General features: G+C 55.4%; 1 protein-coding gene across 1 annotated transcript in view; it reads left to right on the plus strand.

The window, feature by feature from the left end:
• The window catches only part of MYO1G (myosin IG), a 13417-nt gene extending 13082 nt beyond the window's left edge, over positions 1 to 335 (plus strand). The window contains exon 21 of the mRNA XM_081799722.1: positions 61 to 335. Coding sequence (XP_081655848.1) covers positions 61 to 241 — 181 coding nt within the window. The 3' untranslated portion in view covers positions 242 to 335. The remainder of the gene's footprint in view (positions 1 to 60) is intronic.
• Positions 336 to 13695: the final 13360 nt, after the last annotated feature.

A 13695-nucleotide genomic window follows, 5' to 3' on the forward strand; every position in this document is an offset into this window, starting at 1 on the left:
CCCCGACGCCCCGCCCCGCCCCCTGACCGGCCTCCCTCCCGGCCCCGGCCCCGCCCCCTGACCGCCCTCCCGCCCCCGCTTCAGGCAGGGAAGGGCCCTGGAGGTCCGCGTCTCCGACTGCATCCCCCTGAGCCAGCGCGGCGCCCGGCGCCTCGTCTCCGTGGAGCCCAAGCCCGAGCAGCCAGAGCCGGACTTCCGCTGCAGCCGCCGTGCCTTCACGCTCCTCTGGCCGAGCCGCTGACCCGTCCCGCCGCGCCCGGGCCGCCCTCCACGCCAGCCCCGCGCCGGACACCCGTGCGCTGTGCAATAAAAGGTTCTGCGTCTGTGTCCTGCGAGACTTGTGCCTGTGGGTGGACATCCGCACAGCGGCCAGCAACCTGGCAAATGTCACGCCCGCGTCCTCTGCTGACCCCTGTGGGGTCACCCGAAGCGGAGGAGGGGAGGCCTGGGGGCCCAGTCTGGTGGGGCAGCAAGACCGCATTCCCCCGGGGCCCCAGTCTATGGACCAGCTGGCTGTGGAGCCCACGGTCCGAGAGGAAACGGTGCCCTTTATGTCCCAGGCTGTTCCTTCCACGCTGAGGTCTCCCCCCGCCCCGCCCATTTCCCTCCCCTAAGGCTCCTTGGCCACTGGGGAAGCTTGGGGGTCCCAGGGCCACCCTCGGGCAGGGCTCTGGCTGAGCACACACTGAGGCAGACGCTGTCCCAGCTGCTGGCTATGTCCTTGCTGGGGGTGGGCATCCCAGGCCCCAGGAACCCTACTTCTGGGACTCCTGAGCCAGGACCTCCCACAGTCTGGGACAGGACCTTGTGTCTGGGGGGTCTCAGGAGCCAACCAAAGGAAGGCCAGAGTGGACACAGCTCCACTCCCTCTCACCAGCAGTGTCCCTCCCCAGACCCTCTGCCTCGCAATGCCCCAGCCCTGCCCGCTGCCCCATCCTAGCACCCCCACTCACTCTCCTCACTCCATAGGTGGCCCTTGGCTTTCAAAGCTGCTCCCTCCCTCCTGGGGCACGCTAAATTTGGGTGGCATCCTTGCCTGGTTGTGCCCTGATGAAGTGGAGGGAGGTTGGCAGGTGTCCACCCCTTGAAGGGCTCACAGCTCCTGAGGCTTCCCCTGGTCACTGTCAACTTCCCTCTCCAGGGGGTTTGGTGGAGTCACCTCCTCCTGCACAGAGCCCAGCCTGGAGGCCCCTGGAGGCCCCCACATAGCCCGCTCCAGTGTCTGTCTCCGGCACTGGGGGCCTCAGGACAAGCCAGCCATTCTCTCGAAGAGGGTGCTCAGGTCCGCTCGGATCTGGAGATGCTAAGCTGCCCTAGACAGCAGGTGCTCCTGGCCCATTGTAAATTCCCTTTGCAGTAGGTGGCTTGCCAGAGGCTGTCAGCACAGCCTGCTCCCTTTCCAGATTCTCCACGGCTACCTGGCTGCCTGGCTGAGGGCAGGGCTTTGTGGAGCCCAGAGGGAGGAGCCTCACTGGGCAACATTTGGGGGTCCTGCCCTGCTGGGGGACACTCCATTCTGAAGGCCCAGAGCCAAACAGGGTTTCTCCAACGTCCAGAGAGAACTGTCATGGCTGCCAGGCAGGTTCCTGGGGCTGTAGGATCCTGAGATCCCGTCAGAGGAGTTGAGTGAGAGGCCAGGAAGAGGAAGGAGCTAGAACCCCCTTATTCAACCCTCACCTCACATCAGTCTCTTCACAAACATTATACATCACTCTACAAATCCTTGTATTTGTCATATATTAATCGCTTTGCAAATTACACCTCAGCCCTCTTCCTGCCGGGTCAGTGTTAGCTTTATCTTGCACTGTGACAGGTGGGAAAACAGGCTGTGTGAGTTGCCTGGGGCCATTCGTGTGCTGGGTTAGGCAGATTCAGGCTCACAGGCCCCACACCAACAGAGGCACTGGCTTTTAGAAGGGGACCGTGTCCTCAACGCTTGCTGCCTCAGTCCGAGTCCAGCTCTGCTCATGAGCCCCCTCTGGCCTCTGGCGGATGTCTTTGCCCATGCAGGCTTCCCCGGAGTCTGGGCTGGCCCTGGGAGTGACTTTGATCAGAAGGGGTGAGGCACTTCTGGGCCCAAGCCTTAAGAAGGCAGAGTGGGGGAGAGTCGTGGGAAGAAGGCCACGCGGGGGAGAGAGGGGGAGACACAGACACAGAGAGAGAGAGTGGTTGGAGGGGATGGGGGGGAGCCCACCAGCTGGACCAGCAGGTTTTGAATAGAATCTCGAATAAAAAAAAAAAAAATGGTGGTTGTTTTAAGCCACTAAGCTTAGTCGTGATTTTTTTTTACACAGAGGCAGATAATTAAAACAAAAATTAAGCTTTCTGACCCATGTCTGTGTGTCTCTCCGTGTCCCAAAGCCTAACCAATGAGCTGTCATAAGTTTCATGATCTTCTCTATAATAGTCCTGCACGTCTTTATCAGTTTAATTCCTAGGACCATCAGATTTTGGTGCTCTTGTAAATGATAACTTTTTTTTTTTAAGATTTTATTTATTTGGGAGAGAGCAAGCTAGAGAGAGCGAGCGAGCGAGAGTGCACAAGCAGGGGGAGAGGCAGAGGGAGAAGCAGGCTCCCACTGAGCAGGGAGCCTGATGCGGGGCTAGATCCCAGGACCCCGGGATCACAACCTGAGCCGAAGGCAGACGTTTGACTGAGCCACCCAGGCGCCCCTAAATGATAACTTTTTTTTTTTTTTAAGATTTTATGTATTTATTTGACAGAGAGATAGCGAGAGCAGGAACACAAGCAGGGGGAGTGGGAGAGGGAGAAGCAGGCTTCCCACTGAGCAGGGAGCCCGATGTGGGGCTCGATCCCAGGACTCTGGGATCATGACCTGAGCTGAAGGCAGACGCTTAACGACTGAGCCACCCAGGCGCCCCCCTAAATGATAACTTTAAAAAAAAAAGTTATTATGTATTTATTAAGAATAATACAGTAACCGTATATCCAAAACTATGAACGATGAACATTTTGGCACATTTGGTTCAATTTTTCCTAAAATTTTTGAAGGTTAATTATACATACCATGCCATTTCATCCCTAAACATATCAATACATATGCTGAAAAATGAAACGTTTCTTACTGGGCCGAATGTCATGATCAAACAAAACGCATAATAATTCCCTTATGTCAACACGTGGCCAATACTCAGTTTTCCCCAAATGCCCTTTTACAGTTGGTTTGTAGGAACCTTTATCCAAACAAAATCCACATCTCTGTCTCGATCTGTGTCCAACCGAGGGTCCTGCATGGGTTCTGACGTCTCCGCGTCCTGCGAAGTTCTCAGAACAAGCTCAGAATAATCGCGGATGCCAAGTGTACAAAGGAGGGGTTTGGCCCGTGGAGAGGGGTTGGCAGGAGGGGCCCAGTGCCCAGGAGCCCAGGAGCTGGGTGAAGACTCCTCCTCTGCTCAGAAAGGGGCCGGCTTCGCGGTCCTGTGTCCTGACCTGCTGAGGGTGGGAAGTGTTCAGGTGAAGTTTCCATACCTACAGCATACACTCCCCACAGAAAGGCCACGAAATGCACCCACAAAACAAACCTGCCAGTTCCAGGCAGGTCTGATGTGGCCATTCCCTGCCAGGAGGTGAGGCAAGGGCCCGAGGCAGCCACCCCCAGCTCCACGGCCAGGACTCAGATCCCAGCTCTCCCCACTAGAACCATGAGCCCAGACACCAGCCTCCTCTCTGCTTCCTATCAACAAAACGAGGGGTGCCTGGGTGGCTCAGTCATTAAGTATCTGCCTTCGGCTCAGGTCATGATCCCAGGGTCCTGGGATCGAGCCCCATGCCGGGCTCCCTGCCCGGCGGGGAGCCTGCTTCTCCCTCTGCCCTTCCCCCTGCTTGTGCTCTCTCACTTGTGTGCTAGCTCTCTCAAAATAAATAAAAAATATATATTTTTTTAATTAAGGGCGCCTGGGTGGCTCAGTCGTTAAGCGTCTGCCTTCGGCTCAGGTCATGATCCCAACGTCCTGGGATCGAGCCCCACATCGGGCTCCCTGCTTGGCGGGAGGCCTGCTCCTCCCTCTCCCACTCGCCCTGCTTGTGTTCCCTCTCGCTGTGCCTCTCTCTGTCAAACAAATAAAGTCTTTTTAAAAAATCCAGAATGAGCCTCCAGAAGCTTGGGGACCACAGGGGCTAGGGGGAGGTGTCCAGCACACAGGGGTGACCCTCATCCTGGACGCGGGGAGAGGAGACCTCCCACACGCAGCCCGGGTGGTGGCTCCCCTCGCTGTCCCTGCCACCGCAAGTCCGGCATGGGCAAGGCTGTGTCCACGGAGCAGATGAGGAAACAGAACCACACAGCTGGCCCGTTTTCTGTGTCTTCTTGCAGTATAATCCACACACCACAAAATTCACCATTTTAACATGCAATCCCGTGTTTTTTAGTATCATTAGTATATTCGGTGGTTTGCGTCTATTGGCCAACAGCGTCATCTAATATGAGAACTTTCCACGGCCCCAAAAGAAGCTTGTCCCCATTAGCAGCACCCCCACTCCCCTTCCCCAGTCCCTGGCAACCACTCGTCTACTTTCTGTCTCCGCAGTTTGGCCTGTTCTGGACATTTCACGTAAAGGGAACCATGAGCTCCTTTGTCTGCCTTCCTTCACTCAGACTTCAACCATATCAGAGCAAGTGCTGCGACTTCATTTTTTTTTAAGGATTTATTTATTCATTTCAGAGAGAGAGAGAGCACTTGCATGCAAGTGGAGGGAGGAGAAGAGGGAGAGAGAATCTTAAGCGGAGTTCACGCTGAGCACAGAGCCTGAGGTGGGGCTCGATCTCATACCCCTGAGATCAGGACCTGAGCCGAAACCAAGAGTCAGATGCTCAACCGCCTGAGCCACTCAGGTGCGCCACTGTCCACTTTGCCTTAATAGCCATGCTAGAAAGTGTGCGGTGGTGGGCGCCCGCCCTAGTCTCAGGTCATGATCCCGGGGTCCTGGGGGAGGAGTCCTGGGATCGAGTCCGGATCAGGTTCCCTGCTCAGCAGGGAGTCTGCTTTTCCCTCTGCTGTGCAAGCTCAGCTCTCTCGCCCTCAAATAAATAAATAAAAATCTTAAAAAAAAAAAAGTGTGCAGTGATAGCTCGCTGAGGTTCTGATTTTCGTTTCCCTGATGACCTATGTTGGGCAACTTTTCATGAGCTTATTACATGTACATCCTCTTTGGAGAAAGGTTGACTCCAGGTTTTTGCCCACTTTTAAATTGGTTCTTTTTATTATTGAGTTGTAGGAGTTCTTTATATATTCTGGATGTTCTGCCACTTTTTTATAAGTAAAAAAATAAAGCTTTATTTATTTGTTTGTTTGAGAGAGAGCACGAGTGGAGGGGGGGCGGGGGGGCGCAGCAGGGAGAGAAGGAAAAGCAGGCTTCCCGCTGAGCAGGGAGCCCTACTCCAGACTTGATCCCAGGACCCTGGGATCATGACCTGAGCTGAAGGCAGATGCTTAATGACTGAGCCACCCAGGCGTCCCAAAGGTTTATTTTTTTTATCTTGTGCACAGGCTAAAAACCAGAGTTGTACTGAATATCAGAGGTGGCTCCTCAATGTGTGTCTGAAACACTAGGTGACATCACTTGTCAGCCCAAAGTTGGCACCTGATTCTAGGTGAGAGAGCCTGACCTGGGGCTCCCCCGTGGCCTGTGAACTGGTGTTCAGCCCCGTGAGTCTGCTAGGAGGGGAGGTGGACGTGTGTGAGCACCATTTTTCTCAAGAGGTATCCACGGTGTATGCGGGCCGTGGGCCCTTCTCAGGCGGTCACCGAGGTGCTCCTGCCAGCCAGAGCAGCGGGGTCCAGCTCCTGTTCACGGAGAACGTTCCCCAGCAGCGTGGAGTGGACGGCCAGTGCTCCGGCCAGACAACGGGTCTTCGGCCCTGGAGGTGGGCACAGATGTCACCGATCCTGGGCCCCTGCAGGGACCGAGCTTTGCCCACACCAGGAAGCACTCCCTGCCCCTCCTGGAGAATGCAGGGGTACCTTCTAGAAGCTCTGTCTTGGTCACAGGGGAGGCGCCCTGCATCCCACCCCTACGGGGCCCTTGAGCCACCAGGCGCCATGCCTCACCTTCCCTCCCAGGAGCCCACACAAGGCCTTGGGCATGTAAAATGGAGCAGGGCCAGTGCACGGCTCTGAGCGAGCTGCAGTGAGACCATCGGGCCAAAATCGTCACCAGTGTCCTCAGCAGGGATGCCCCCAGGGGCTCGGGGGCAGGGACAGAGGGCCTAGCAGGTGCCCAGCGTCTCACGGGTCAGCTCTGGCCTTGGCGAGCATGAACAGCAGGCCGGGCTTTTACTCTCGCCCAGGAAAACACCTTCATGGGCTACAAAAGGTCAGAATAATCCAGAAACCACATTTGAGTGAGCATGACCATCCATTCTGTTTACATCTTCCCTGAGCTGAGCAAACTGGAGAACAGTCATTGGGTCGGAGAATCGGCAGGAAGTTCAGGGTCCCGGGCACAGAGCGGCCGGCTCAGTGGCCCCAGCAGCAGCTCCCACGCACCATCCTTTCCTCTGTCCCCAGAAAGAGAGACGGGCCGCAAGCAGTCAGCACATCTCCAAGCGAACAAGGGAGGACAGAACCATACAACTCCCCGCCCGTCCTCCACTGTCAGCCAGGCTCTGTTCCTCCCCAAAGCAGGGCTGATCCGCACGCCCACCCTGACCGTGACCCGAGGCCAGCTGCGGGGGGGGGGAGGGGGGCGCAGAACGGCAGCCAAGGAGCAGAGACATCTCACAGAGACACCCGTGGGGCACCGAGAGACAGCTCAGAGACACAGATGCCTGGTGGTAGAGTGTGGACGTGTGCACACGTGTGTGTGTGTGTACGTGCACATGTATGTACGGGTCTGTGTGTGGCTCTTGACAATTTGTCTTCCGCGTAAGTCCACACATCCGTCACCGGGGTACTGAAAAGCTCCATCAGCACACGGATGCTTGCTGCCCTGGGCCGTCACCGTGGCCTCCGTGGACCGGGCCACACCGAGCTCCTGGGGAGGCTGCCGCAGGGCATCCACATTCAGAATCCCAGCCATTCTGTCACATATTTTATAGCAAGATCATGAAGTTTTCTTGGTTATTCCTAGACTCAATCCAGGAATTTATTTTTTACAGTAATCTATTTTTAACTGCAAGGGCAGTTGCCTGCCAAGACATGATGCTTGTAAAACTTTTAAACTATGACAGATTTCAGTAAAATCAATGAGTGCTTCGCTGTAATAAAACATTAAACTATAATTCGATGCAGCACCCCGCCGAGAGACACAACAAATATCCAATCCCCGAACAACCTCGGGCCGGTTCCACCTCTGGGAACCTGCAAATAGTAATAATAATAATGATGGTAATAATAATTTGCAGTAGAACCCCTGTGTTAGACCCTCTCTCCGATGAGGGCTGGGGTGGGGGGCAGCAGGTGGCCTTGGGGCTCCTAAGCGGCTGCTGCCTGCTTCTGCCCAGCACTGAGCTGAGTTGAAACCAGAGGCTGCTTGCATCTCCTCGTGGTTCCCCACAGTCCCCTCACCCCAGTCACCGCCAGGCCCTGGTCCGGCCACAACGCCCAGTCCGCCAGGGTGCGAGGCCATCAGCAGACCCCCAGCCCTGAGCGTGGAGGCTGAGGGCCCGGGTTGTCCCTGCAGGGGCTCCCACAGCAACATCAAAGCTGCCTAGCACGGAGCCCACAGCTAGACTTCCAAGGACATAGGGAAGCCAGCCCACCGGAAGCATCCACTTCTAAAGACTCCCCTCGGGGAGGATGTCACATTTCCATAGCTCACCTGCATCCCTGCGTGTGGCACACACAGGATGCCCTGAGCAGGAATGAGCAGGTAGGGGGCACCTGGGTGGCTCAGCCGTTAAGCGTCCGCCTTCAGCTCTGGTCATGATCCTGTGGTCCTGGGATCGAGCCCCGCATTGGGCTCCCTGCTCGGCGGGAAGCCTGCTTCTCCCTCTCCCACTCCCCCTGCTTGTGCTCCCTCTCTGGCTGTCTCTCTCTCTGTCAAATAAATAAATAAAATCTTAAAAAAAAAAAAAAAGGAATGAGCAGGTATTTCTGAGCACACTTACTGGGTGGGCACAGGCCAGGAGGGAGCCAGGGAGGCGCTCACACCAGTGACCACCCCCCTGGGGGTGTCCCCCTTCCGACGGGCAGTGAGGTCCTGGCCTCCTGCCATGGGCGTCTCAGGATCCCGTCATGTTCACTCGTTTGTCATTAGAATCCAGTGGGTCTCCCACTGCCCCTCACCCTGGGAAAATGCTCAACCCTACAGCAAAGCCGACAGGATTTCATGTGGACGCCTTTGAACCGCGCCTGGAGGGCACCAGCCCTGCTGGATCCCCCCAGCGGAAAGCCCGCCTCACTTACTGCTCTAGGGGGCACGTTCCCCAGTAGCCTCACGCTCACATCGTTGACTGAGCTTGGGATCCGTTCACAAACTTTCTTCCTCTTTTTTTTTTAAATTAAATTTAATTTATATATATATATATTTTTTTAAAGATTTTATTTATTTGACAGAGAGAGAGATAGCAAGAGCAAGAACACAAGCAGGGGGAGTGGGAGAGGGAGGAGCAGGCTTCCCGCAGAGCAGGGACCCCGATGCGAGGCTCGATCCCAGGACCCTGGGACCATGACCTGAGCCGAAGGCAGACGCTTAACAACCGAGCCACCCAGGTGTCCCTTTAATTTAATTTAATTTAATTTAAATTCAATTAATTAACATAGAGTGTATTACTAGTTTCAGAGGTAGAGTTCAGTGATTCATCAGTTGCATAGAATACCCGGTGCTCATTACAGCACGAGCCCTCCTTCATGCCCACCACCCAGTTACCCCATCCCTCCACCCCTCTCCCCTCCAGCAACCCTCAGTTTGTTCCCTGGAGTTAAGAGTCTCTTATGGTTTCAGACTTTCTTCTTTATGGAGATAACATCCTCCAACCCTCCATCCTACCGAGATCGTGGACGTCACCGTCACCATCCATTCACCATTCATCTGGATGGTCCCTCAAGCTCCTGCCATGTGCACCTGCAGCCGGGCACCCACTCTCCCACCACAGCTGAGTCTGGCTGGCTCGGGAACACCAGGTAAGTGGGCTCACACAGCAGACTCGGCCCTGTTGTTGCAAATCTGTGTTTGCTCCCCACGTGCCCAAAGCCATCCCCGTGTGCACGGACCAAGGTTCACCTGTCCACCCACATTTGGGCTGTTATCCATTTTTGGCTACTGTGAATAAAGCTGCCATGAACTCTGGTCAAGTATTTGTGTCAACGGGTCTTTGCTTCTCAGGTGAGTGTCTAGGGGACGAGCGGCAGGTTCATGTCCTTTGATAAGAAGCAGCAGAAAAGGTGCACCAGGGTGGCTCAGTCGGTTAAGTGTCTGCCTTCGACTCAGGTTGTGATCTCAGGGTCCCGGAATTGAGTCCTGCGTCGGGCTCCTTGCTTAGCGGGGAGCCTGCTTCTCCCTCTGCCTGCCGCTCCCCCTGCTTGTGCGTTCTCTCTCAAATAAGTAAATAAAATTAAAAAATAAAAAAGACAGACTTTTCCCCAAAGTGGTCTCCAGTGGCCGCACATGCATGAGCTGGCCACCCTAATCTCTCTTATTCATGTATTGTTTGGCTTTTTCTGATGGATTCCATCACATCTTTTTTTTTTTTTTTTTGAGAGAGAGAGAGAGAATGACAGAGAGAGAAGGAGAAGGGTGAGGGTCAGAGGGAGAAGCAGACTCCCCGCCGAGCAGGGAGCCCGATGCGGGACTCGATCCCGGGACTCCAGGATCATGACCTGAGCCGAAGGCAGTCGCTTAACCAACTGAGCCACCCAGGCACCCAGATTCCATCACATCTTTTGTCCATTTTTCAGCTGGTCTGCTAGCCTTTTTATTATTAAGAGGTAGGACTCTTTAGAGGTCCCGGGTCCCAGGCCTCTGCCAGACATGTGTTCTGCAAGTGTTTTCTCCCAGACTGTGGTTCGATGAGGAGACATGTTAAATTTTGGTGGATGCAGACATATCGGTTTTTCTTTTATGGTTGTTTCTGTGACCTAAGAAAATCTTCCTGCCCTCAACTCATAAAAAGCACTGTCCTATGTCAACTTCTAAAAGCATTATGGGGGCGCGTGGGTGGCTCAGTCGGTTAAGCGTCTGCCTTAGCCTCAGGTCATGATCCCGGAGCAAGTCCTGCATCAGGCTCCTGGCTCAGTGGGGAGTCTGCTTCTCCCTCTGACCCTCCCCCCTCTCGTGCACTCTCTCTCTCTCAAATAAATAAATAAAATCTAAAAAAAAAAAAAAACCTTGGAAAACTTCAGAATGTTCCAACATGAGTTCAGGATACCACAGGCGATCAGACAAGGGACACGAAGCCGCCTTTACCGCCGTTGAAATCAATGTAATGATGCTGGAAGATGCTCCCCTGAGCAACACAAAATAAGTAGTTATAGAACTATTAGAGTTTCAGTACAGTTTTGGAAAGCACATAGACGTGCGAGGAGGGAAACGGGGGAGAGAGACCGCCTTTCGAGTTTTGGTGTTTTTTTAAGATTTTATTTATATATTTGAGAGGGAGAGAGGGAGAGAGAGAGAGAGCATGAGCAGGGGGAGGGCAGAGGGAGAAGTAGGCGCCCCACTGAGCAGGGAGCCCGATGCGGGGTCGATCCCAGGACCCTGACATCATGAGCTGAGCCAAAGGCAGACGCTTCACCCCTTAGCTGACTGAGGCCCCAGACTCCCCACGGAGCTGCCTTTTGGGCGACATGACGGCTGGTGTTTGGCTGCTTTGACTCACCTCTGTCCCGTGTCAGGTGGATGCTCTGAGTGGGGTTTGTGTTGCCACAAGGACAAGTCTCGTGTGCCCGCACCATACCCTTGACCGGAACTCGGCGAGGAAGCCTCTGGCTGTGGGTCTGGAAACATCTGTGCTGCAGGGGTCCAGGGTCGGTGACCGGACTCCCTGGCCCAGGCCTGGGGACTGATTCAAGCTGCGTGGGTGTCCGCTCTGCTTGCAGCTGCCCGGGGACCACGGCTCCTGGCAGGGCACCTGCAAGTACGGCTGCAGGGCACAAGGACGGGGGGCAGCAGGAAGAGAGGCCAGACGTGGGGGCATTCACAAGAGAGGCTCCTCCGAGAGCCCGCCCTGCCCTGGGCCCGGCCAGCGCCCACGGGTCAGCGAGGAAGTGAATCCACGGGCAGCCGGGAGTGGTTCTCGGCTCTCTGTTCTGGCGATGGCCTCCGTCTCTCTGGAGTTAGGACACCCATCCTCAGTGGAATGGTGCTCACTCAGCAAAGCGGAGGGCTGGTAGTCAGACTTGGGGGACCCTGCTTGTCCTGGGAACCCCAAAGCCTGGAGCCGATGGTCCAGGACAGCAGCGACCGACAGCGACAGGATTCCACCCACGGGTGGCATTGTAAGCCTTCCAGCAGCCACGTTAGAAGGGTGAAGAGAGGGGTGCCTGGGGGGCGCAGTCGGTTCAGCGTCCGACTCTTGATTTCGGCTCAGGTCGTGATCTCAGGGTCGTGAGATGGAGCCCCGCATCTTCAAAAAAAAGAGGGGGTGAAGAGAAACAGGTGGAGTGGATTCTAATCACGTTTTATTCAACACAATTTATCCAAAATGCTATCATTTCAACAGGTGACCAACGTGAACATGGTTAACATCCCACTTTACCTGGTTTGTGTGCTGTCTTTGACACCCACTGTGTGTCTTCCACTTAGCACACATCTCAGTCTGGACGCCCAGCGCCGTGTGGCTGGTCGGGGAGGCCGCGGGCACCCAGCACAGAATTCGGGAGGGACGCGTGCATGAACCCGGAGGCCCCCCGCGGCCTGGCCTCGGATCCCGTCTGGGAGGACCGGCGCTGCGCGAGGACACCAGGGGGCGGGCGGGATGCCCTGCTGACTGCTCCCCCTCGAACTTCTCGGTTTCCTCCTCAACCCACACAGGCTGCTGGCCTCACCTCCCGACAGCCCAGCCCTGGGGGGGCCGGCGGTCCAGCCCAGACTCCTGGCGGCAGTCCCCCACCCCCGCCCCGAGCTCCCCTGCTAAACGTCATGGACCTTTCCCGAACCACACTTAGCAGGTTGTTGGTAAACGCTGATGACCTAACGAGGCCTCGCTGAAGGCACCGCTGGAGGGAAGAAGTGATACTGTACCCGCTCCTCCCACGCCCACCACCTGGGGCCCTATCGGAGGACTGGACCCCAAGTGCAGACTGAGAAATTATTCCAGATATTTTCAGAGCTGTTTGACGCACTCCTGCTAATTAACAAAAATTCAGTCAAGGGGGCTTGAGGATGTAATCGACTTCGTTTAATGATTCATGAATCAGGCAGCATCCCACCCTGCAACTATGAAGGAGCTCCAAGGAGCTGTACGAAAGGGAAGGTATTCAGGGGCTGAGTGGGGGCAGAAAGAAGGAAATTATTAGCAAGGAACACATCGCTTCCGGCAAGGTGGCGCTCCTCCGGGGAATGGAAGGGGTCTATCCGCAGATGAGCGCCTAGCGCTGACAAGGCAGGCCCAGGTCAGCTGGGTAAAGTCCATTTCAGGGGGCGAAACTGAGGTTAGGGCTGGTAGTGGGTCCCGGAGTGCTGGCCTGGGGCTCAGCCCAGGTGGCTCCATGGGGAGCCTGCTGTGTTCAACACACCTCACCGGGTCCTCAAAACTAGCGTCAAGGTGACCCTCATTTTTCAACTGGGGGAAACAGCCTCTTTCTGCCTGAGACCCTAGGGAGACAGGAAAGGAGATGAGACTCTTCCCTGAGGCCACCCTCAGACTTGGAGCTCCCTGCTGGGAGGTGCCAAGGCCCTGCGGTCACCGAGGGAATCCAGCGCAGCTGATGTCAGCGCCGGAAGGGGCCACGGGCCCTCTCATCCAGGGGAAGGGGCCGGTGGTGGGCAGAGGCTTTTCTCCGGTGGGGTGGGCCCTGCAGTGGGGCCACAGAGTGGATGGACCACTGGCGCTTAGCCACTCATCCATCGACGGACACTGGGTTGCTTCCGCCCTTGGGCTGTTGTGCCTAATGATGATATGAAGGTGGGTGCGCAAATACCTCAGTGTTTTGGGGTACGCACCTCGGAGTGGAATTGCTGGGTCACATGGTAACTCTTTGTGGACCCAGCCACTTGTCCACGGCGGCCGCACCAGTGAACGTGCCCACCAGCAGTGCAGGATGGTTCCAGTTTCCCCCGTTATAATGACCATCCTGACGGGTGTGAAGGGGCATCTCAGTGAGGTTTTGATCTGCTTTCCCTGATGAGCAGTGATGTCGAGCGTCTTTTCATGCGCTCATTGGCCATTTGTGTGTCTTCTTTGGAGAAATGTCTGTTCCAGTCCTCTGCCCATTTTTGAATCGGGTTGGCTGTTTCTCTGGTGTTGAATTATAGTTGTTTACATGCTCTGGATATTAATACCATATCTGACCCATGATTTGCAAATATTTTCTCTCATTCTGTGAGCTGTCTTTTCCTTCCCTGGACAGTGCCCTTTGGTGCATAAAAGTTTTTAATTTTGAAGACGTGCAACTGATCTATTTTCTGTTTTGTGTGCAGGGTCTTGTCTTCCTCGGTCTGCTCTGACACTCTGCACTGTGGGGACCGTGGCTCCAGACCAGTGGGAGGCTGCTGAGTGGGTTCTGCACACAGTGGAGTTCCTGCCCCAGCAGATGTGGGCTCAGAACTGCACCGAGTTCCCAGAGTTACAGCCA

This window comes from Leptonychotes weddellii, chromosome 12 (genome assembly GCF_054177405.1).
Source record: "Leptonychotes weddellii isolate Sample4059 chromosome 12, ASM5417740v2, whole genome shotgun sequence".
NCBI classification, from domain to species: Eukaryota; Metazoa; Chordata; class Mammalia; order Carnivora; family Phocidae; genus Leptonychotes; species Leptonychotes weddellii.